The 25070-nt window shown below is 45.3% G+C and overlaps 1 protein-coding gene and 1 non-coding gene across 3 annotated transcripts; one reads left to right on the top strand and one right to left on the bottom strand.

The window, feature by feature from the left end:
• Nucleotides 1-451: 451 nt before the first annotated feature.
• TRIM27 (tripartite motif containing 27) lies at nt 452-24107 on the bottom strand. Of its 2 annotated transcripts, NM_001260792.1 has the most exon segments (8): nt 458-2115; nt 4732-4758; nt 6282-6314; nt 6447-6562; nt 9187-9209; nt 17700-17930; nt 22006-22101; nt 23335-23843. In NM_001260792.1, coding segments are annotated over 8 exon segments (1542 nt in total). In that variant the 5' UTR covers nt 23755-23843; the 3' UTR covers nt 458-1519.
• On the top strand, nt 13715-13817 carry LOC114677814 (U6 spliceosomal RNA). The gene has a single exon (XR_003729258.1). It is a non-coding gene; the product is annotated as a U6 spliceosomal RNA (small nuclear RNA).
• Nucleotides 24108-25070: the final 963 nt, after the last annotated feature.

The raw sequence follows: 25070 nt of genomic DNA, 5'->3' as shown, positions 1-25070 counted from the left end.
ATATATAACTGCATACATTTAGATCTCAGAATATTCAGCAAAAGCTAACCTAGCCTCATGGAAGCTACTTTCTATAGCTCCCTTAAAACCTGATGAGTAAATGAAGAATTAGGACATGATATCACCAACTCATGAACCTCAGCCATGGAACCCCAATGCCTGGCACAATACTACAAAAAGGACTTGAGAAAATACTTTCCTAGTAAAATTACAGGGTTAATCAATATAAGAACTGTAGGCTATGAATGTCCAACACTACTTTCTTAGCACCTCTAGAAAGTAGTGATATCATACGGAGAAAGTAGTTTTATTTTCCAGTTTGAAGTAAACTATTGGCCAGAGTGGGATTTTGGGACCCATATGGGAAAGCAACACCATTAACCATTTCCTCCCCACACCCATTCCAACATCTGAACCCAATCCTACCAACACCCAGAAAGCAACAACAATGTAAACATCCATATTCACTTTATTTTTAAACAGAGGGGCATGTACCCAAAGAGAAGCAGGACTGAGAACCATCATGGGGGCTTGCTTGAAGTGATCTGCCCCAGCCTTCTGACTTCAGAGTGTCTCATGATCCAATGGCCATGGGGGTGGAGCTGCCCCTTGACAGTATGCACTTAAGAATGGTCAATTCCCCTATCCCCCAAAGGAAATGGAGAAAAGGAGCCAAGAAGTCAATGAATCCCTGGAATATTGTCTCAGAATCCTTCCAGGGATGGTATACCACTGACCACCAGTCCACAAATGTGACTGGTAAGGGATCTAGTAACAGAGGATGGAGTTGGGCAGAATATTATCCTGGATGATATGCGCCCAGCACTAGAATACACCTTTCATTAGAATGAAGGGAGCAGACAAAACCCTCAGAAAAGATACAAAGGCAGAGACATTGATTAGAACATTATCTCATAACAGAGGTGGGGCCATTACCCACCATTATTGTAAAATAACTGTAACTAACCAAAACACATACAGGCCTCTTTAATGGAGTTAATAAAACTATGGCAGATTGGGAATCAGGGGCAGAGGTACTGTTCCCAGATGGAAAAACTGGGATAACGGAGCCATGCTGACAGGGCCTTGTTCCAGTCTAGGTTGTTAGAAAGGAGCCCTAACCCAGAAATGACAGCAAACAGCCATAATCATTATGTGGGGCTGAACCAGAGGAAGCCAGGCTGAGCCAAGAAGGTGGAAGTATCTGGAATGGCTCTCCAAATCCAAAGATTATCCATACTCTTTATCCCTCCAGCAATGTGTAAAACCAGAAAGTGTGAAACACTGGAGGTGGACATCTGGTTTTTATTTCTAGGATATCTTGATACATCTCATTACATTTCACAATCTGCACGGGAAGGAAAAGGATGGTAGAGAACATGGACATCCTGTCTCCCACTGCAAGGGCATGGAACATGGTAAGTATACCCAGCTGTGACAGGACGTGGCAAGGCAACAAGATGCCTTGTGCCTGGCATAGGATTACAGCCAACAGCCCTTTTGGCCTGAATCCACCTCCTCAAGGGGAGGTCTCCATGGAATGACCATGATTCCCAACATGGCCAGAAAACCCATCTATCCCACTCATGGGGCAGATGATCAGAGGAGCTGCGCTTTTCCCTCCCGAGTAACTCAGACTGAAGTAGGGCCGGACAGGCCCACAAAAGGTAGCATGAGAGAAAGTGAAAGTGTGACACCTCTCTGTCACGTTGTAGAAGGAGACCTCGCCAGCATCATAGTCCAAGAAAATCCCCACCCGCTGAAGCGGGGTCCGCAGGGGGAGGGCAGTCATCGGGGAGGTAAGAGCCCAATATTCTTTCCCATACCACAAAGACACTGCCCAGAATCCATTCTGGGGGGCTGAGGTTACTCCACCTTTTCTGCACACTGAGTCTTCACAGACACCTATGGTCCACTTGGCTTTATCTCCCACCTCTACCTCCCAATAATGTCTCCCAGCGATGAAGCATGGAGAGCCCAAGACACAGGGAAACAGATTGAACCGCTCGGGGTTGTCAGGCAGGTCCTGTTGGAGGTAACTGTACCGCACTTGCCGCAGATTGTCAGAGAGGATCAGGCTGGGGTAGGCCGTGTCTGGGTCCAGAGTCACGTCCACTGCAGAGACACAAAGAAGAGAGTCAGCCACGGGCCAGGAGAGCCTATTCTAGAACACTCAGTGCCTTTCTACTACCTCCCCACGAATGAGAGTTTGCCACTAGAGGTTGCACGTATTTTATTTAGAATATATTCTAAACTTCACATTTCAAAAATTACTGCTTGGATTAGCTGGTTACCAGAATACACTGAAAATACTGAATTTTAGCCCCATATCTTTTCTTTCACATCTGAAGCCACAATATCCATTATGAACCGATTTTAAGAGATAGGGTCCTGTTGCCCAGGCTGGAGCGCAGTGGTGTGGTCATAGTTCATTGTAACCCCAAACTCCTGGGCTCAGGTGATTCTCCCGCCTAAGACTCCCAAGTAGCTGGGACTATAGGTGTGCACTACCACCCTAATTTTAAAAAATTTTTTGTAGAGACGAGGTCTTACTGTTGCCCAGGATGGTCTTGAACTCTTGGCCTCAAGCAATCCTCCCACCTCAACTTCCCAAAGCAATGGGGATTTCAGGCATGAGCCACTGTGCCTGGCAGATACACTGAATTGAGGTTTTCTTACATGCTCATCATCCCTTATTCTGAAAACTTCAGGGGCCCAAAGTTTCACAGAATTCAGAATATTACAGGTTTTAGACAGGTAGGGTCTGGCGCAGCATTCTATAATGAAATATTAATAGATCTGCTATGAGATCCACGAATGTTTACATAATGAAGGATAGACTCTAAACAGCACCACATAAATTCACGTTTTGATACTGTAATTTCCTACAAAATAATGAAAAAGGTTGTGGCTTTCAGAGATTGGGGATTTTAGAACTGTGGGTAAAGGACTGGGAACCTGTATCAGTATGCTTACCTTTTAAATCACTCTTTTACAATTATTTTTTACTGTATTTTTTGAGATGAGGTCTCACTCTGTCACCCAGACTAGTACAGTGGCATAATCATGGCTCACTGCAGACTTCATCTTCCGGGCTCAAGCAGTCTTCCCATTTCAGCCTCCCAAAGTGTTAGGACTACAGGTGTGAGTCACTACACCCAGCCCAAATCACTCTTTTATCCATTCTATAAGATCTTTACTCTGCACATCAAAGCTCTATTCATCTTCTTCTAATGTCCACTGCAAGACACACATCCTCCAAGTTTTTCTTAATCTGCCCAGGCCATTACACTCTTCCTGTTCTGAAATCTGAAACTATGTATGATCCATGTCATCTCCTCTGGCATTTAGTATTACAGCATCTTGCTATCATCAAGTGTTTTCCTGCTTCAAAAACACTGATAATGGGCTGGGTGTGTGACTCATGCCTGTTAATCTCAGCACTTTGGGAAGCTAAGGCAAGAGGATCGCTTGCATACAGGAGTTTGAGACTAGCCTGGGCAACATAGTGAGACCCTGTCTCTACAAAACATAAAAGTAAAAATTTAGGCAAGCACGGTGGTGTGTGCCTGTAATTCCAGCTACTCAGGAGGCTGAGGCAGGAGGATCACTTGAGCCCAGGAGTTCGAGCCTGTAGCAAGCTATGATCACGCCACTACACACCAGCCTGGGCAACAGAGAACCTGCCTCTAAAATGAATAATAAAAAATTTTAAAAAGTAAAATACTCAAAAAATAAATTAATTTAAAAAACAGTGATACGTATTCTCTCATTTGCTCTTCACATCTTGTTCAGGAGGAAGATTCCCAAACATTACCTCTTAGAAATTTAAGCCCACAAATTTTGACTCCCACAAAAGACAGGCAACTGGTAGAGATAACCAAGAACCCCAGAACCCTTGGTTCCCGGTTCAACAATCTGTCTACAACACGTGCCTACCTCCTTCTTGTGTCATGGGTGTATCTCCAACCAGACAATGTAAACCCCATGAGTAGGATGATTTATGCCCTTCTGTTCCTCTAAAATACCCTGTACAATGTTAGGCAGTGTAGGATACAAGCGAAGTACTCAGTTAATACTTGTTGAAATAAATATGGATCAGAGCCAGCGCACACCCAGGACTGCAGATCCACTGTATGTCGAGTCCTTCTCTTCATTTAGAGGACACTTCATAACAGAAGGTGACTGTGACTGCGGGATGAATACACCTTGGATTTGAGGACTTCTGCAATGTTAAATTTACCCAGGCTCTACAGTAGGGTGAAAGTGGTTGTGAAGGGGAAGGGGAGTTTCGAACTTCGCCCTGAGGCACAGCGATGGGATGACACAAGACTCCTAGACTTCCTCTAACACTCAAGAGTAATAGTGGAGCTCAATCAGTCTTGCTCGTCACAAACCATGGTTTAACCCTGAAGCTGGGCAGGCACAGCAGTGTACTAGTGTACCAGCTCTGTTCTACTTTTGGGGAACTGCGGTTTCCACCCTATAATCCTTCTTTAACACCTGAGATTGATTTTACCCTATGGCTTCAACTCTGAGGCATTTCAGGAGGCAAAGATACTGTTAACACATAGAAACAACTGTGGATTTTTGTGGTTGTTGTGTATCATCTTTATACATGTAACCTAAAGAATCCAAATCTAAGCAATCTCCAAATCATTCATGATAGTAGTTACGTTCACAAAGATTGTTACTCCTTAACCTAATGTGGTTTTGTCTCTCATCACCTACCTGAGTATAACTGAGCCTCTCTTAATTCTGAAAGAACAAAAGAGAAAAGTTATAGAAGTCATGAGGGTTTCCAGGAAATACATAACTGAGGGGGCTTTGGTTAGTCATCATAAAGCAGTGGTCTCCATTAGAAACCCCAGAACCTCTGCTGTCAGTCATGCACTAATTTTTTCATATGATGTATGGCTCTATCATCCAACCAAAAGCTTTAAGGGGAGAGGGATTGGGAATCTTAAGTAGAGGGATAACCACATGCCTGAGACTGGTAGAATATGGGATCAAACTGAGCCAAGATCAAGAATTCCACCTTCTAGTGAGTCAGCTGGCTCTGCAGAGGGAAACGCAGTTCCAACCCCACGTCATACATAACTTTTGAGTTTCATAAGTCATCTGGGTACGACAGCTGAATGGCTCAAATGGCACTCACTGACACTCTGGGGTAAACATGACCATTCATTTATAAGGCACTTTAGAGTTGAAACAGAATTTTTCACACATTATCCCACTAAGCCTTTTAAGTGGCAAGAAAAGAAGAGCCAGATCAAGGTCGTGCCTGAACTAACCACTTCTGGTTATTACCCACTGTATTAAGTGGAGTTTCTCCCCATTTGTAGAGGACATGTATCTGCTAACTCTATGTTGCTAGATGCCCCAAAAAGTATATATCTGAGTAGATGCAATGCAAATAAGAACTCAGCATATATAAAATAGAAAAAAATCAAAGATTATGGGTGTTTGTAATTTCTAATAATTAAGAGAAGGGTTTACCTACATATAAGGATTTCAGAATCCACCAGACTGCCCAGGAATTTAAGTATTCCTGGGTGGAATAATATATGGCCAACTCTTTACTGAATGTGGCTTGTGAGCAGGAAAATTTAAATTTGGAAAAGCTTCTCCAAATGCCTAGAACACTTTTATTTAATAAACGTAAATATAGGACTTACTGTGTCAGGTTCTATTCTAGAAGTGTTAGAAATGATAACTAACCTTAATTCTTATACCTTAGGAGGTAAGAACTATTACTGTTCTGTTACAGATAAGGAAATTACTTGTTGAATCCTTACTAAGTGGTAGAGCCAGGCCCAGAACCCAAGTGGCCTGACTCCTGACTGCCCGCTTCTAACCATGTCCCTGGCAGTGCTGCCTGTCAGCGCTGCCTAATTACCTCCTGCCCGAGCTGGCACCTGTACCCACAAGCAGTAGGAACTCAGTAATTACAATGATAAACACTAGCTCAAGTGAAATGTATCCAAGGTAGTTTTTGTTCATACTCTTTCCGAAATAATCAAATTAATTCTGGATTAATTTTTGGATTGCTTATTTTTCTCCTCCATCAATGCAGATTGAGAATTGACTAAATACAGTTAACAGACTTCAAATTAGAGCAAGAGGCTGTTAGTTGAGAAAATTAGTTAAGACCAAGGGAAGATGTAAAATATAAGGGAAGGCTGGCCAATGGGTATCACCCCATGTTTCCCACTTTCAGTGCAGATGTTCTTTTTTCCAAGCAACTTTACATCAAAAGCCCAGTAGGTAGATAAATTTACCTTGGATTTTCTCCATATCTGACTGCATTTTTTCTAAGAAAAGAAAACAAGAAAATATTCAGTTTGCATCCCACTATCTGGCTGGAAAATATATCCTTTCATCAGGCAATATGCAGATATTGAGTATAAATCCATTTCCCCTCATGACACCACTCCTCACATTACCTGTGAACTGCTTTAGACTCTCCGTCAAGAATAGACATTTTTGGGCAAAAATGTGGATTTTCTCTTGCAAGTCTGGAGGCGTGATCCAAGGTTCAGGAATCCTGATTCTTTCAGCCCTAAATTTAAAAAACATGAGTAAATTTTTTTTTTTGAGATGGAGTTTCGCTCTTGTTCCCCAGGTTGGAGTGCAATGGCGCCATCTCGGCTCACCGCAACCTCTGCCTCCCAGGTTCAAGTGATTCTCCCGCCTCAGCCTCCCAAGTAGCTGGGATTACAGGCAAGCGCCACCACACTCAGCTAATTTTGTATTTTTAGTAGAGACAGGGTTTCTCCATATTGGTCAGGCTGGTCTCAAACTTCCGACCACCTCAGGTGATCCTCCCACCTGGGCCTCCCAAAATGCTGGGATTACAGGCATGAGCCACCGTGCCGGGCACGAGTAAATTCTTTTTCCCAATTCCGTGACCTTCCAGGAACTAGGACAGGGGCTAAGCTAAACTGTCTAGCACAGATGGACAGTCTTTAAACCACTACAGCTTTTCCCATCTTCTCTTCCTGAGCTATGATCCTCTAGACCAAAACAGGATAGATATTGTACTCATTCTCATAACCCCCAAAGCACCTAGCTCATGGCTTTTCAAATATTAAGTACTCAAAAAGATTCACTGAATTACATATGAGGCTGACTTTGCCAGAAAGCACTAGATTCCATGACAGTCCTTGATATTTATGGTGGGAAATTAACCCGAATTCTCAGGTTCCCAAATATGGAGAGAATGACATGTTCAGACAGAAAGGCACTGTGAGGGACAATACCCAATTCCCTAGCCCTGCAAGGATGTCTATAGCAAAGACTGCCAGTTGCCTATCCAATAGCCCTTCTGCCATCTTCTGCCTTTTATGGCTCACAGCTGCCCAGTCCCTCATAGCTAGATGTGACCTTGTGACTGAGTTCTGGTCTATGAGAGATAAAATGTATCTCATGATGTTTTGAGAAGTCTACTTAAAAAAGTAACATGACCGGGAACAGTGGCTCACGCCTGCAATCCCAACACTTTGGGAGGCCGTGGTGGGAGAACTGCTTTGAGGCTAGGAGTTCAAGACCAGCCTGGGCAACATGGTGAGACCCTGTGTCTACAAAAAAGAAAAAAGAAGAAAAAAAAAAAGTAATGTGATGTGACTTATCTCCTTCTTCTTGGTTGGCATTCTACCAGCTATCATGGACTATATGAGGACCATACCTTAGGGATGGTAGAACAGTGAATGGGAAGAAACTTGAGTCTGAGGATCACTGGAGTTACCATACTAGCCACAGACTACCTACCTGAACATTTTTCTTTCTTTCTTTTTTTTTTTTTTTTTGAGATGGAATCAGGCTCTGTCACCCAGGCTGGAGTGCAATAGCATGATCTCAGCTCACTGCAACCTCTGCCACCCGAGTTTGAGCAATTCTCCTGCCTCAACCTCCCAAGTAGCTGGGATTACAGGCACGCATCACCACACCTAGCTAATTTTTGTATTTTTAGTAGAAACAGGGTTTCACCATGTTGGTCTGGCTAGTCTTGAACTCCTGACCTCAGGTGATCGACCTGCCTCAGCCTCCCAAAGTGCTGGGATTACAGGTATTAGCCACCGTACCCAACCTGCACATTTCTTTTATAGATAAGACAAAATTTTATCATGTTTAACCCTTAAATCAATAACATTTTGGATTTCCTATCTTATATAGCCAAATTCTATCCTTAATGTCACAAAGTGCTAGGGTCTGAGGGAGCTAACTCCGTATGTTAGGTCAGAGCTAGACTGGCATCACAAAGTAGCAGGTAACAGTATTATTTGCTTGGGTCATCTGGCTGGGACTAGTATGAACTCCACCTTATCTTCATCCTAGGGTCCATCAGGAACCTCAATTCCATCAACATGATTCTAATCAACACAGGCCTCCCAGCCAAACTGCCCCATCTATAAGGACCTCCCCAGTCTCCTTAAATGCTCCCACAGTCAAGCTGTATTTTGCTTTACAAGGTTTTCACCATTCGGGGTCTTAATTACCTTCACAGTACAGCTTCCTCAAAGTCAGTTTCCACCCCTGAAGGCATTCTTGCACCAAACATTAGCTTCCCAAGGCCCATCCCACTTGCCAGGTCATCCATCCTGCAAATACAGCTTTGCCCTGGCTTACTGCCCCCTCAGAGCTCTCCCTCTTTGGTCGTGTTCCAGCTGCCAGGGAGTTTTCCTCCTTTTTTTTTTTTTTTTTTTTTTTTTTGATGGAACAAAGAAATAGCAAGAGTAAGAATAAGAGCCAGAATCCAGGTGGCTCATCAGTAATTATGTAAATCCAGGTCAGCCACACCTTTCTTAGGCTTTATTTCCCCCATTATAGAAAAAAAAAAATGAGATAATGAAGGATTATGAGATAAGGAAAGGATTCTGAAATGTATAGGAAGCAACAGACATAAACTACCCTTATGCTCAGCCCAGGTCTCTGTAAGGCCACACCTTCTCCTCTCATACCCCTAATCCACCAGCAGCCTCCCACGTGAACCCCCTACTTCCTGAATTTTACTGAGTAGAGCTGTGGTTCATCTAATTCTTGGTATACTAGTGACTCTCTTCAGGGATATGTGTCAATTTGACAAGATGTCCATCCTCAGGCTCAGGGCTCCTTGCAGGATTTACAAATGTGAAGGAGACAGTCTTCTCATATTTGATTTAACACTAGGGAAACAGAAAACTATACCTGCTCAATGTGTCCCCAATGTCCTGCAAGAGAAAGGAAAAAAAAAAAACCATGAGAAGTCATTGATAACTTCAGTTTTCTTTCACAGATGTTTGTTGAAAAACCAACTACAGACTGGCTCTCATGGGAGAAATCAAGGAGAAAGGATCACTGGAACATAACTCAGTTTTGAGGAGCTAAAAAGCAGGCAGAGGAAAATGGGATGCATACTATTTGCTATACCAGCACTTCCCATATCCGCCTTCAGTACCCACCATCCACTGGTCAAGGACCTCAGGATTTCAAATTTACTAATTCAAGTATCCTACGATTGGACCTCAACTTGCCTACCTGTCCAGATCTTTTTCTTTTTATTATGAAATAATTTCAAATACACAGAAAAGCTGTTAGTACAAAGAACTTCAGTATACTTTTTTTTTTTGAGACGGAGTCTCACTCTGTGTAGCCCAGGCTGGAGTGCAATGGCGCGATCTTGGCTCACTGCAACCTCTGCCACCTGGGTTCGAGCAATTCTCCTGCCTCAGCCTCCTGAGTAGCTGGGACTACAGGTGCCTGCCACCACGCCCAGCTAATTTTTGTGTTTTTAGTACAGACAGCGTTTCGCCATGTTGGCCAGGATGGTCTTGAACTCCTGACCTCAGGTGATCTATCCGCCTCCACCTCTCAAAGTGCTGGGATTACAGCTGTGAGCCACTGGCAGCCTCTCCCTTCTTTCATACACAAAAAGTAGCATACTCTCGTTGGGCACGGTGGCTCATGTCTGCAATCCCAGCACTGTGAGAGGTCAAGGTGGGCGAATCACATGAGGTCGGGAGTTCGAGACCAGCCTGACCAACATGGTGAAATTCCGTCTCTACTAAAAATGCAAAATTAGCCTGGTGTGGTGGTGCGTGCCTGTAATCCCAGCTACTCGGGAGGCTGAGGCAGGAGAACTGCTTGAACCCAGGAGGCAGAGGTTGCGGTGAGTCAAGATCGCGCCATTGTACTACAGCCTGGGCAACAATAGTGAAACTCCATCTCAGGAGAGAAAAAAAAAAAAAAAAGTAGCATACTCTCTATTTTATATTTTTATTTTCCACAAAGCAATATATACTGGAAACCACTCCGTATCAGTTCATAGTGTCATTCTTTTCCTTTTTTTTTTTAACTTGGATAGTGTTCCAGAGTGTATATGTGCACAATTAACTAAAACAAACTTGTAGGTTTCGAAGTTAGACTACTTCCAATATTTTACAAGTACAAATATGTTACAGCAAGTAATCTTGTGCATATGTATTTTCAAATATATTTTCATACTTAATTATATCTTCAAAGTAAATTCTTAGATTTTTAAAATTTTTTATTGATACATAACAGACATATTTTGGGGGTACATGTGATAATTTAACACATTCATAATTTGTAAAGAAATCATTGTATTGGGATATCCATGACATCATAAGTATTTGTCTTTTCTTTGCTCAAGAAGCACTGCAATTACTCTCCTCTAGTCACTTTGGAATATAAAATAGGCCAGGCGTGGTGGCTCACGCCTGTAATCCCAGCACTTTGGGAGGCCCAGGCAGGCAGATCACCTGAGGTCGGGAGTTTGAGACCAGCCTGAACAACATGGAGAAATCCCATCTCTACTAAAAATACAAAATTAGCTGGGCACAGTGGTGCCTGTAATCCCAGCTACTTGGGAGGCAGGAGAATCGCTTGAACCCAGGAGGCGGAGGTTGCGGTGAGCCGAGATCATGCCATTGCAATCCAGCCTGGGCAACAAGAGTGAAACTGCGTCTCAAAAAAAACAAAAACAAAAACAAAAACAATATATATATATATATATATATATGAGTGTGTATATATATGTGTGTATATATGTATATGTATATATGTAAGCACACACACATATGTGTATATATACATACATACATATACATATATGTATAAAAAATAGATTTGTAAACGAGTCCCCCTACTGATCTATCAAACACTAGGTCTTATTTCTTCTATCAAACTATGTATTTGTACCCATTAATCTCTCCTCATCTCTCCTCTTTCTACCCTTCCTAGAAAAATTGTTAATTCCGTGTGTATACATGCACACACACACACATACAGTTTTGTTAAATATTGAGAAATTCTCCTCCAAAAGGGTCATATGATTTTGCATTCCCACCAGCCCACTGACATATGAGTGTCTCTCCCACACTTCATCAACAGTGTATTAAGTTGAAAATTTTTGCTATTGTAACGAGTAAGAAATGGTATCTCAATGTGGTTTTAGTTCCCATTTCTCTTATTGTAAGTACAGCTGAGCATTTTTTCACATGTTCACAAACCAATTTATGTCTTTTGCAACTTGCCTATTTGTGCCTTTAACCCATTTTTCTCTAGAATTTTGGTCTTTTCTCTCTCAATTTTTAAAAGATCTTTTTATGTTAGAACTATCACTTGTATTTGTGATATTTGTGGCAAATATTCAATTTTAATACCACCTTTTGACTAGTTACAACGTGTGTGTGCTTTTTTCTTTTTCTTGTATTAATACCAACTGCTTTAATTATATGGGGTTTAAAATATAGTGTAATATCTAGTAGGGCCAGCTCTCCCTCAGAGCTCTTCTTTCACAGTGTAGCCAATCTATTTTTTTTTTTTTTTTTTTTAAGACAGAGGCTTGCTCTGTTGCCCTGGCTGGAGTGCAGTGGTGCAATCATAGCTCACTGCAGGCTCAACCTCTTGGGCTCTAGTGATCTATCCCAGCTTTTTTTTTTTTTTGAGACGGAGTCTTGCTCTGCCTCCCAGGTTAGAGTGCAATGGTGCGATCTCAGCTCACTGCAACTTCCACCTTCGAGTTCAAGCGATTCTCCTGCCTCAGCTTCCCAAGTAGCTGAGATTACAGGCACGCACCACCACACCTGGCTAATTTTTGTATTTTTAATAGAGACAAGGTTTTGCCATGTTGGCCAGGCTGGTCTCGAACTCCTGACCTAAGGTGATCCACTTGCCTCGGCCTCTAAAAGTACTGGGATTACAGGCATGACTCAATGCACCCGGCCTATCCCAGCTATTATTATGTGCTTATTTTTCTATCTGAAGTTGACTGTCAGTTTGTCTAGATCCAGAAAAAGCGCTTATTGGTATTTTTATGGAAATTGCAAAGGTGGGAGGGGGGATGAGGGATAAGAGATTACTTAATGGCTACTATGTACACTAGTTGGGTGATGGTTACACTGAAATCCGAGACTTCACTACACAATATATCCGCTTAACAGGGAAAAAAAAAAACAACAACTGCATTTATGAATGTGAAGGACTGATAACTTGCTTTCACTGTCTTATCAAAGAACAAGTGATTATCTCGTTATTTGTTTAAGCTTATTTTGTGTCTTTCAGGAATGTTTGAATGTTTTATAATTTTCCCCACATAGGTTTGTGTACATTTCTTTTTTTTTTTTTTTTTTTTTTTTGAGACGGAGTCTTGCTCTGCCGCCCAGGCTGGGGTGCAGTGGCCGGATCTCAGCTCACTGCAAGCTCCGCCTCCCAGGTTTACGCCATTCTCCTGCCTCAGCCTCCCGAGTAGCTGGGACTACAGGCGCCCGCCACCTCACCCGGCTACTTTTTTTTGTATTTTTTAGTAGAGACGGGGTTTCACCGTGTTAGCCAGGATGGTCTCGATCTCCTGACCTCGTGATCCGCCCGTCTCGGCCTCCCAAAGTGCTGGGATTACAGGCTTGAGCCACCGCGCCCGGCCTGTGTACATTTCTTATAAATTTATAAGGTATTTTATCACTACTTTTTTTTTTTTTTTTTTGCAAATGGAAACAGCATGTTCTCTTCTAATATGTCTTCTAGTGGCTGCTATCTGGCATATGAAGGCTGCTAATTTCTGTACGTTAACTTCTATCCCGATTTGTATACCTGTAATTATTTTCTTTACCTGAACTGGCTACAACCTTTAATGCAGTGTTAAATAGAGATAAATGATACTGGGCATCTTCCCTATTTCTGACCTCAATGGGAATGCCTCCAGTATTGCCCCATTAATAATATTTAGCCTGCTTTTCCAGTGACTTCCAACATAAACACTTTTTGATATTCATGGAGCCCCTCCTCCCTTACTGAGTCCATTACTTCTTTCCTTCTCTTCTTTCCTCATTATCCACCTTCAGTTTCATGCTCCATCTGTTTAAATAACATTCTTAAAAAAAAAAAAAAAAAAAACTTTCGACCGGGTGCAGTGGCTCACGCCTGTAATACCAGCACTTTGGGAGGCCAGGGTAGGCGGATCACCTGAGGTCAGGAGTTCAAGACCAGCCTGGCCAACATGATGAAACCCAATCTCTATCAAAAATACAAAAATTAGCTAGGCGTGGTGGTATGTGCCTCTAATCCCAACTACTCAGGAGGCTGAGGCAGGAGAATCACTAGGGAGGTGGAAGTTGCAGTGAGCTGAGATCACACCACTGCACTCCAGCCCGGGCAACAGAGTGAGACTTCGTCTCAAAAAAAAAACCAAAAGGTTTTAAAGCCTTAATTATGGTGCTTGCTTCAGCAGCAGATACCCTCAAATGGGAATCATGCACAGAAGATTAGCATGGCTCCTGCACAAGGATAACACACAAATTTCTGTATCATTTTCTACTTTTAATGTTCACAGCAGCACTACTCACAATAGCCAAAAGGCATAAACAACCAAAGTGCCCATCGACTGATGAATAAACAAAACACAGTATATATCCATACAATGGAATATTATTCAGCCATAAAGATAAATAAAGTACTGAAACATATATATGCTAAGTGATAGGCCAGACGTGGTGGCTCACGCCTGAAATCCCAACACTTTGGGAGGCTGAGGCGGGTGGATCACCTGAGGTCAGGAGATCTAGACCAGCCTGACCAACATGAAGAAACCCTATCTCTACTAAAAATACAAAATTAGCCGGGCGTGGTGGCACATGCCTGTAATCCCAGCTACTCGGGAGGCTGGGGCAGGAGAATCACTTGAACCTGGGAGGCAGAGGTTGCAGTGAGCTGTGATCGTGCTATTACACTCCAGCCTGGGCAACAAGAACGAAACTCCATCTCAAAAAAAAAAAAAAGTATGCTAAGTGAAAGAAAAAGGCTACGTACTGTATGATTCCAATTATATCTAATATCTAGAACAGATTAATCCATAGAGCCAGGAGTTAGGGGTAGAAGGAAATGAGGAGTGATTGCTTATTAGTGTGAGGTTTCCTTTTGGGTAAAAGTGTTTTGGATCTAGACAGTGGTTGATAATTGTACAACACTGTGGATTTACTAAATGCTACTTTGTGCCAGAGTTTTACAGTTTAAAATGGTGAAATTTAGGTTATGTATATTTTACAATTAAAAAAATGAAGAAGGCTGGATATGGTGGCTCACACCTGTAATCCTAGCACTTTGGGAGGCTGAGGCAGGTAGACTGCTTGAGTCCCGGAGTTAAAGACCAGCCTAGGCAACACGGCAAAACTCCACTTCTACAAAAATTACAAAAATTAGCCAAGCATGGTGGTTTACGCCTGTAGTCCCAGCTACTCAGGAGGCTGAAGTGGGAGGATCATCTGAGCCTGGGAGGTCAAGGCTGCGGTGAGCCATGATCGTGTCACTGCACTCCGGCCTGGGTTTCAGAGTGAGACCCTGTCTCAAACAACAACAATCAAAACTAAGGGACAAAAAAAAAAACCCTCAAGTCCATCTTGCAAAACCTCAATCCTGGATGAGACTGACCATCTGCTTACCCAGTGCCCACGCCAGAGCAGTCAAGATTTGAGAAAGCAAAACTGATAAGAAAGTTACACAACAGAGGCTGGGCACGGTGGTTCGCACCTGTTATCCCAGTGCTTTGGGAGGCCGAAGCGGGCATATCACCTGAGGTCAGGAGTCCAGGACCAGCCTGGCCAACATGGCGAAACTCCATCTCTATAAAAAATACAAAAATTAGCTGGGTGTGGTGGCACACACCTGTAATCCCAGCTACTTGGGAGGCTGAGGCAGGAGAAATGCTTGAACCTGGGAGGGAGATGTTGCAGTGAGCCCAGATTGTGCCACTGCACTCCAGCCTGGGCGACAGAGCAAGACTCTGTCTCCAAAAAAAAAAAGAAAGTTACACAACAGGGCAGAATGGTTACATTATAAATAGATGTTCACTGACCAAATGCTCCTACTAGTTCTCGCACACCCTCTTTCCCATACCCTGAAACAATCATTTCTTCCCATACAACAGAAGACCCTCTGGAACTAATTCCTGGCATATGTAGTTTAGTTCTCATTTCCACCTGCGTTCTCAGGAACCGCATACTGCTGATCAGTACATAGTTTCTTTCTTTCTTTCTCTCTTTTTTATTGAGACGAAGTTTTGCTCTTGTTGCCCAGGCTGGAGTGCAATGGTGCGATCTCGGCTCACTGCAATCTCTGCCTCCATGGTTCAAGCAATTCTCCTGCCTCAGCCTCCCGAGTAGCTGGGATTACAGGCATGCGCCACCATGCCCAGCTAATTTTGTATTTTTAGTAGAGATGGGGTTTCTCCATGTTAGTCAGGTTGGTCTCGATCTCCCGACCTCAGGCGATCTCCCCACCTTGGCCTCCCAAAGTGCTGGGATTACAGGCATAAGCCACCATGCCCGGGCAGTATATGGTTTCTTGTGGCTTCGATGTTCTCCCTCATCTAGAAACCTTACAATATAGACTCCTTTCCATATGTATTTTGAAAATATGTCTAACTTCTAGTTTCTTTAACCAACCCCTCCAGATAAAACTCCATAATCCTGTCTCGTCTCTAAGTATTTTATTACATCCCCTTCACAGTTGTACTTCAAATAGTCATCTACTTGTGTAGTCTCCATTCACCTAACCTAGCCAGCACTCAACTCCCACTAATGTGGCTCCTGCCCCAATTATTCCATTGTGGTAGTTCTACATAAGGTTACAATGATGGTCATGTTATTGAATCAAATGGGTATCAGCTCTGATATTGTTTGACCTCAACTGCATTACTATGTTGTCCACTCCCTCCTTGCTCCATCTCAAAAATAAAAAAAAGAAGAAAAAGAGGAAGAAAAAAAGAAATACATTTTTCTGATTTTTCCCATTTAAAAATGTAACCTGGCTGGGTGCGGTGGCTCACGCCTATAATCCCAACACTTTGGGGGGCCGAGGAAGGCGGATCACGAGGTGAGGAATTCGAGATCAGCCTGACCAATATGGTGAAACCCCGTCTCTAGTAAAAGTACAAAAATTAGCCAGGCATGGTGGTGTGCGCCTGTAATCCCAGCTATTCAGGAGGTTGAGGCAGGAGAATCGCTTGAACCCAGGAGGCAGAGATTACAGTGAGCCGAGATCACACCACTGCACTCCAGCCTGGGCAACAGAGCAAGACTCGGTCTCAAAATAAATAAATAATACTAAATTAAAATTAAAATGTAAAAACCATACTTACTGCCCAGGACATACAAAAACAAGTGATGGACCATAATTTGCTGACCCTTGCCCTATGCCATCATCCATTTTTATTTTTTATTTGTTTTTTGAGACAAGAGTCTCATTCTGTCGCCCAGGCTGGAGTGTAGTGGTGTGATCTTGGCTCACCGCAACCTCCTCCTCCTGGGTTCAGGCAATTCCTTGCCTCAGTCTCCCGTGTAGCTGAGACTATAGGCACATCGCCATGACGGCTAATTTTTGTATTTTTAGTAGAGACGGGGTTTCACCCTATTGGCCAGGCTGGTCTTGAACTCCTAGACCTCATGATCCACCCTCCTCAGCCCCGCAAAATGCTGGGATTACAGGTGTGAGCCACTGTGCCTGGCCTGCCATCATCCATTTTTAATGGCTTTATTTATCAATACCTGTAAGAACTGTCTGATCGCCACACTAAAATATAATTCAGGAAAGCTTATCTGGCACTTAATCTCAGTGCCTAGAATAGTGCCTGATACAAAGCAAATAATTAATATGCACTGAATGAGCAAACGACAGACAGGCATTAGCTCATTTCCTGTAGTCTTGCTGGGGTAGGTCTGCTGCAGCTTTATCACCTGCTCTACCAACATTAAACCACAGGACTGCTCAGTTAACCTAACCACTCCTGCTCAAGTGCTCATTGTTTTGTGGCTGTAGTAATATGTTAAAACTATAAGATACTGGAGTGAGGAGGGTCTTTGAATGACATATTGTCTAAGCCCCTCATTATTGAACAAATAAGGTCACTGAGGCCCAAAAAGGTAGACAGCCTTGCCTGTAATCAGACCACTTGTCAGTGCTGGGCAGGCCCAAGCACCAGGTCTTCTTTTTGCCATTTCCATGAGACAATGCAATTGACTAATTCAAGTTGTGTGAACCAGAACTTCTAGTTTACATAGTTTCCTTCCAAGGTGCACCATATAGAGTTTGGCAAGCTCTTGCTATTCCTGCAGAGTTAAAAAGACAGGGGGTCCTGGATACTACTAGGCAAAGGAGAAGGGAGGGTATTTTCAGTGGGTGCTGCTCTGGCAGGGCTCTGCAAGCCTTACCTGCAGGAGCTCCCTGGTGGGCTGCTGCTGCTTCTCTTCTAGCTGAGCGATCAGGCTGCTGAGGTGGGAGATGTTGCAAGAGAACTGGGTGATGGCACCATTGATGCTATTGTAGATGGCCAAGTCTAGCTCCTCAAGACGGGCCAGGAGGCGATACTCATGCTCCTTTAAGGAGTGATACAGCTGCTCAAACTCCCAAACAATCTTCTCCCTCTCCATCTGGGTTAGGCTCTATGCAGATGACAGGGAAAGGCAGTAAAGAGAAAAATGGCTCATTTCTAGGGCCTTCATAGTTCTCCCGTGACCACCTACCCCAAGACCTCATTATGGATAAAACAAGCGAAGTGCCAACTCATTATTTCCAGTCTTTACTGACTGCATATATAATGGCCAGGAACTGAATTACCCCAGTGATAGTGATGATGATGATGATGATGATGATGATGATTATTATTATTATTTTGACACGGAGTCTCGCCCTGTCACCCAGGCTGGATTGCAGTGGCGCGATCTTGGCTCACTGCAAGCTCCACCTTCCCGGGTTCACACCATTCTCCTGCCTCAGCCTCCAGAGTAGCTGGGACTACAGGCGCCCGCCACCACACCTGGCTACTTTCTGTATTTTTTAGTAGAGATGGGGTTTCACTGTGTTAACCAGGGTCTCAATATCATGACCTCGTGATCCGCCCACCTCGGCCTCCCAAAGTGCTGGGATTACAGGCATAAGCCACCACGCCTGGCTTACCCCAGTGATTATTAAGACAGTCCCTGTTCTCAAGTAACTCAGAGAAGTGAGTCAGGTTCATGTGATATACGCAGTCATGGATGGGTAATTAAAGAGAGGGTGACAGCCTGCAATGAAAGAAGCTGGTACCATCTTCACAGAAGCAATTTCACACAGTGTTTATGTGATGAACAAGAGTTCACCACATAGGCAATGAGTGGGAAGGCTTTCCAGGCAGAAGAAATGGCACAGGCAAAACAGTGGAGAGAGAAAGCAAATGGTGCTATCTGCCTGGAGCACATGAGTGTTGAGGGAAGGGACCAGAAAAGGTGAGGCCTTGTCATGCCTGGCCTGGGAGGCTGGGGGTAACGACTCTATCCCAACTGGGAAGCATGGAAGACTGTCACATAGGAAAGTGACAGGGTCAGATATGTGCCCTATGGAGGATGGAACAACCAGTAACAGTTTTCTTGCACAATCTTCCTGGGCCCTTCATATGTAAGCCATACCCTGTCTGTCCTTCACGAGTGTTCACCAACTGCTGTCTATCCAGCTTTGGGTGGGAGGGAGAGAGGTGGTCTCCCCACGGTTCCCTCTTGGTGCTGATTTGTTTGCCATAACTTACTGTCCTTCTTTCTTCACCCCACCCCCACCACCAACAGGACTCTAATATAAACTTTTGTTCTAAACAAGGAGCCAGCAACGAGCTCCAAAGGAGCCAAGTGAAGTCGTATTGGACACAGCCATGCCCTGCATTTACATATTGGCAATGGCTGCTTTTGAGCTACAACAGAGCTAATCAGCTATGACAGAGTCTATATAGCCTACAAAGCTAAAAATATTCACTATCTGACTCTTTTTAGAAAATTTACCAACACCTGTTCCAAACTCAGCTTCTCCTGAGAACCTTCCCACACTGACTATCCGTCTAACCACTCTTCTTAAGACACTCACTATGCACGTATGTCTTTTGTTTATTAAATCCTTTTCAAAGGTCATATTTCATGTCAGCTGGGTAATTCTTTCAAAGACATAAACTATACAAAATAATCTTAGAAATGAAAAATTAAGGCTGAAACAATTCTTAAATATCAACTAATTCAGTGTTTCTCAAAGGGGGTGCTACTGGCACCTTGGTAGGACAATTCCGCCTGGCATGGGACTGTTTCTTGCATTGTAAGACATTTAGCATTCCTGCCCAACCTCCCCAATCACTCGATTCTTCTGAAGACAGCCAAAGAAATACCCACACACCATTGCAGAGGACAAAAAGGCAGTACTACCCTTGCTGGTCTAGTCCAACCTACTTGTTTCACAGATGACCAAACTGAGACCCACAGAGGTTGTATGACTCCATCTATACAACTGGGTGGTGTCAGAGCATAGAAACATGTTCAGGTGCCCTGATTCTCAGAGAAGGGCTGTTCTTCCCTTTGATAATCCTCCCACAGAGGATATCATCGTGTGCATGATTTGAGTCCACTCAGGCTCACTGAGAAGATTCTCCATTCATCAGACCTATTTTCTTTTTTTTTTTTTTTTTTTTTTTGAGACGGAGTCTCGCTGTGTCGCCCAGGCTGGAGTGCAGTGGCCGGATCTCAGCTCACTGCAAGCTCTGCCTCCCGGGTTTTTACGCCATTCTCCTGCCTCAGCCTCCCGAGTAGCCGGGACTACAGGCGCCCGCCACCTCGCCCGGCTAGTTTTTTGTATTTTTTAGTAGAGACGGGGTTTCACCGTGTTAGCCAGGATGGTCTCGAACTCCTGACCTCGTGATCCGCCCGTCTCGGCCTCCCAAAGTGCTGGGATTACAGGCTTGAGCCACCGCGCCCGGCCCATCAGACCTATTTTCTTTTCTTTTCTTTTTGAGACAGAGTCTCGCTCTGTCACCCAGGCTGGAGTGCAGTGGGGCGATCTCAGCTCACTACAAGCTCTGCCTCCCAGGTTCACGCCATTCTCCTGCCTCAGCCTCCCGAGTAGCTGGGACTACAGGTGCCGCCACCACACCCAGCAAATTTTTTGTATTTTTTAGTAGAGACGGGGTTTCACCGTTAGTCAGGATGGTCTCCATCTCCTGCCCTCGTGATCCACCTGCCTCGGCCTCCCAAAGTGCTGGGTTTACAGGCATGAGCCACTGCACCCGGCCCATCACACCTGTTTGCAAAAAGGAGAGCTCAAGTCTCAGTGGATTGTGTGGGCAGAGCAAGTGGTGGCATCTACGGACACCATGGGAATAAGTTCGTGGTCCAGAAGTTCTTTACTACACCCTACCAGGACTGAAAAAGTGATGCTAGACTCTACTAGTCTGGGACTTTACTTTTCAGACAGAAATACCTCTAGTGGGTGGAGACTGGTAATGTTTTATTTATTGTTCAAAAAACATTTTCAAACACCTAAGTGGTGGATATACAAATGTGTATTATAAATGTCTCTGTACTGTCTTTTTTTTTTTTTTTTTTCTTGAGACGGAGTTTTGCCCTTGTTGCCCAGGCTGGAGTGCAATGGCACGATCTTGGGTCACCGCAATCTCCACCTCCCGGGTTCAAGTGATTCTCCTGCCTCAGCCTCCCGAGTAGCTGAGATTACAGGTGTGCACCACCATGCCTGGCTAATTTTTTGTATTTTTAGTACAGACGGGGTTTCACCATGGCCAGGCTGGTCTTCAACTCCTGACCTCAGGTGATCCGCCCACCTCAGCCTCCCAGAGTGCTGGGATTACAGGTGTGAGCCGCCACCCCCCCCCATGCCCTGCCTTGTTTTTTTTTTTCTTTTCAAAACAAAATTCCCAGTTAGGTGCAGTGGCTCACACCTGTAATCCCAGCACTTTGGAAGGCCAAGGCAGGTGGATCACTTGAGGTCAGGAATTCGAGACCTGCCTGGTCAATATGGTGAAACCCCATCTCTACTAAAAATACAAAAATCAGCTGGGTGTGTTGGCACATGCCTGTAGCCTCAGCTACCTGGGAGGCTGAGGTGGGAGAATCACTTGAAATGTGAGGCAGAGGTTGCAGTGAGTCGAAACCTTGCCATTGCACTCCAGCCTGGGTGACAGAGTGAGACCCTGTCGGAAATAAAAAGAAAAAATTCCCATATACCCCTATCATAAATTAATACATCAGCCACTTGTCGAGGCCTTGAGAGATTGGAGGAAGAGAGCAGAGCAAAAAATTCAGAATTAAGGCATTGTCAAGAAAGGAGAATAACACAAAGAGAAGCAACAGTGGGACTTACACAAATCCACTATTAGCACTTGTCTGAAGAATGGTAACAACGCAAGCTAACTGTATCCAATAATTTTACCCATCTCAGCTTTGCCAAGGATCAACCTTGGTCTACGCAGTTAGCAGGTTAAACTATACTGACAGGTCTGATTTCCAAGGGTTCCAAACTTGGCTCCTCCACGCTTTCCCCAAAAGAAAGGGAATCTCTTAGTTCTCTGGGTGAGTTCCCACTGCCATGTGCAGTTGATCCCCCTCTACCTACAGGTTCTGGGTGACATGCTGGACAAGTCTAAGGGAAGTAACATCAGCTCTACAGAAGAGGGGAGCACCAGCAGAAGCGACTGTGAATTCCAACAACCCTTACCAAGAGTTCAGCTCGTGCCTGTTCCCCTTGGGCCCGACGTCTCTTCTTTAAATCTTTCACTCTTTTTAAATGGTCAAGCTGGTTCTGGATTTGCTCCTGAGAAAAGCAAAACAGATGGGCAGTTCAAAACTAGGTAGACCTTAGCATCAGCATGGTACTTCTAATCACACATGGAGTCCACACACCTGATGCCAAGTATCCAGTTGGCACTTGTTCTCAGGCCACACTGCCACCCACAAGAGAAAGACTCAGGGCGCAGGGGCCAACAAGCCACTCATTTGGCAATTTGTGTCTATCTTAGCAGCCTGTCGCTTCAACCACTCAGCTACCTCGTCAGGATTATTTGTGTCTATCTTAAACAATGAATCATCTACCTGTCCCTGGTAGGATATCGCATGACTTAGCGGAACTGTGACTGGAGTAGGAGGCTTAGAGTTATGTTGTATTGTAGCTCTTCCACACAAGCATACTGTGAAAGTGACTTCTTATTTCCCTCATGTGTGAAATGGGCAAACACCATCTTCCCAACCTACTCAAGAGTTCTCACCAGAGTAAGTGAAAGAATATAGCTGAAAGGTCCATAAATGTTAAGTGATTAATTACACATGAATGTATTCATATTTAAACACGGACATAATTGTGTATGAATTCCTGAAGCCCTCAACATACAGAAAATACACAGTATCATGGACTCCTTGAAGGTCACCTTACAACTGTTTTATATGTAATATTTTGTTTCCACGTTTCTGTTTAGCTGTGCCAGTTCACAGAGGGCTCTGTGCATCACATGATTCCATAATCTTCCTCATAACTGTTATCTCCTGAGTCTCAGAGTGGTTAAATGACTTAAGCAGTGAAGAGCCTGTTCTTTTCTGTGAGTTTCTAGACCAGGACGTATTGCAGGAAAGTGCTGGGGAAATGCTTATAGACCAAGGAATGGGCATCGGTCAGTTAATGTCCGACTGCGTTTTGTCTGACAGCCGACGAGAGTACATGTGTCTCTACAGCTCGTCGATGTGCAAGCGATTTTATGCACTTCTTTTATACTGTCAAAAGCATGTCTCCGTGTACAATGTGTCCGTGAGACAGGAAACATGGGGGCACACAGAGAAAGGAGAGTGGGGGTGGGGAGACTTCTGGCTCCCTCGCCAGCTACAGGTTTTCCTCCAAATCTGAGTGCTGAGGCTCTGGGGCGGACAGAGAGGAAATGACGGCTGTGAACCACACGTCCGGCTCAGCCATTTTCTAGGCGGAAAAAGGGAAGCCCCTTTGGCTCTCTCCTCCCTTTGTCCGACTCGCGTTCCCGCCCTCCCGGATCCGCGCCCTCACCTTGAAGCCCTCCACTGCCTCCTCGAGCGGCAGCACGCTGTGGCCGCGGTGCTCGCGGGAGCGGTCGCACACCACGCAGATGGGCATCTGGTCCTCCTCGCAGTAGAGCTTCAGGGGCTCGCGGTGTTTCTCGCACACGCCCATCTCGCCGCCGGGCCCCGACGGCCGCTCGGTGCGCAGCTGCTTCACCAGCTGGGTCACGTTGGCCAGGTGCCGGTTGGGCCGCATGTGCCTCTGCGGGAAGGTCTCCCGGCACTGCGGGCACGACACGTTAGTCTCTGCCGTGCCCCAGCAGCGGGCGAGGCACGCGCAACAGATGTTATGGCCGCAGTCGAGCATCATGGGCTCTGCGAAGTACTGCAGGCACACGGGGCAGGTGGTCTCCTGCTGCAGGCACTCGGCCACGCTCCCGGAGGCCATGGCGCGGGCCTGCGGGGGCTCACGGGCATGGGCCCCGGCGCCGAGCTCTGCACGGAGCCCAACTCTCCGGCGCTCTCTCCCGTTCGCTGTTCCTGGGAGGCACCGGGCGGACGGAGGGCGGTGCCTCCCGGGCCCGTATCCCAGACGCGCCCGCGCACCGAAGGCTCAGAGTGGCCGGGCCGATCCCTGCGCCTGTGCCCCCTGAGCGAGTGCGGGAATACAGCCGGCTCACAGAGACTCGCGGCCACGCTACTGGGGCAGGAACGGGTAGCCAAGGGTCAGGATCCCAGGGCCAGGCGCGCAAAGCGCGCAAGACAACGTGGCCGCGTCCGAGCGGATCCCGGCGGCCGCGTAGACCCCACCCCGGCGCGAGCGGAAGAGGCGGCTCGGGGGGCGGGGCTTGGCCCGCGCTTCTAGTGTGTGACAAGATTTCGTGGCCTCGGGGCCCGGGCTGCTTTCTCTAGAAAGGCCTGGGAGGCTCCGCCACTCTCCCTTGGGCGGGTCGCGCCGAAGCTCTAGCCTAGGGGACTGGTCACAAAAGCAGATGGTGCCACACGCTCCGGGCCTACAAGCTTCCGCGACTGCCGGGCCCAGGCCCCTAGTGTTTAGTTGGGTTTCTTCTTGGTGCCCAGGTCTCAGCCCCTGCTAAAGATGGCTTTGGCCGCGCGCAGTGGCTCACGCCTGTAATCCCAGCATTTGGGAGGCCGAGGCGGGTGGATCACGAGGTCAGGAGATCGAGACTATCCTGGCCAACATGGTAAAACCGCATCTCTACTAAATATAGAAAAATTAGCCGGGCGTGGTGGCAGGCGCCTGTAGTCCCAGCTACTTAGGAGGCTGAGGCAGCAGAATCGCTTGAACCCTGGAGGCGGAGGTTGCAGTGACCCGAGATCGCCACTGCACTCCAGCCTGGGCGACAGAGCGAGACTCCGTCTTGAAAAAAAAAGAAAAGAAGAAAGAAAGCTGGCTTTATATAGGTGCTGGGGAGCGCAGACATCTGGCTTCCCCAAGAGGCTGGAGGATGAGGAGGGTCACCGTCTGAGCCCACCTGATAGGTGAGGCCTTTTATTAAACAGACCCATTTGTAGGCACTTGCAGTTTTGTTTAGAAAAAGAAAGGTTTAATTATCAGATGGTAACATTTCTGTGTGGCAATAACAAGCCCAGCTCTGCTACCTCTCACTTGTGCCCAAGCAAGTTGGTTTACCATTCATTTACCTCAGTTTCTCCTCGTGTGAAATGGGGATGATAACTGTACCGCCGTAAAGAAGTAGATTTCGTTACATCTTTTACTTTTTGAACCATAAGGTTGTTTAT

Source organism: Macaca mulatta, chromosome 4 (assembly GCF_049350105.2).
Source record: "Macaca mulatta isolate MMU2019108-1 chromosome 4, T2T-MMU8v2.0, whole genome shotgun sequence".
Classification (NCBI taxonomy): Eukaryota; Metazoa; Chordata; class Mammalia; order Primates; family Cercopithecidae; genus Macaca; species Macaca mulatta.
This window is presented reverse-complemented; position numbering and strand designations above follow the sequence as displayed.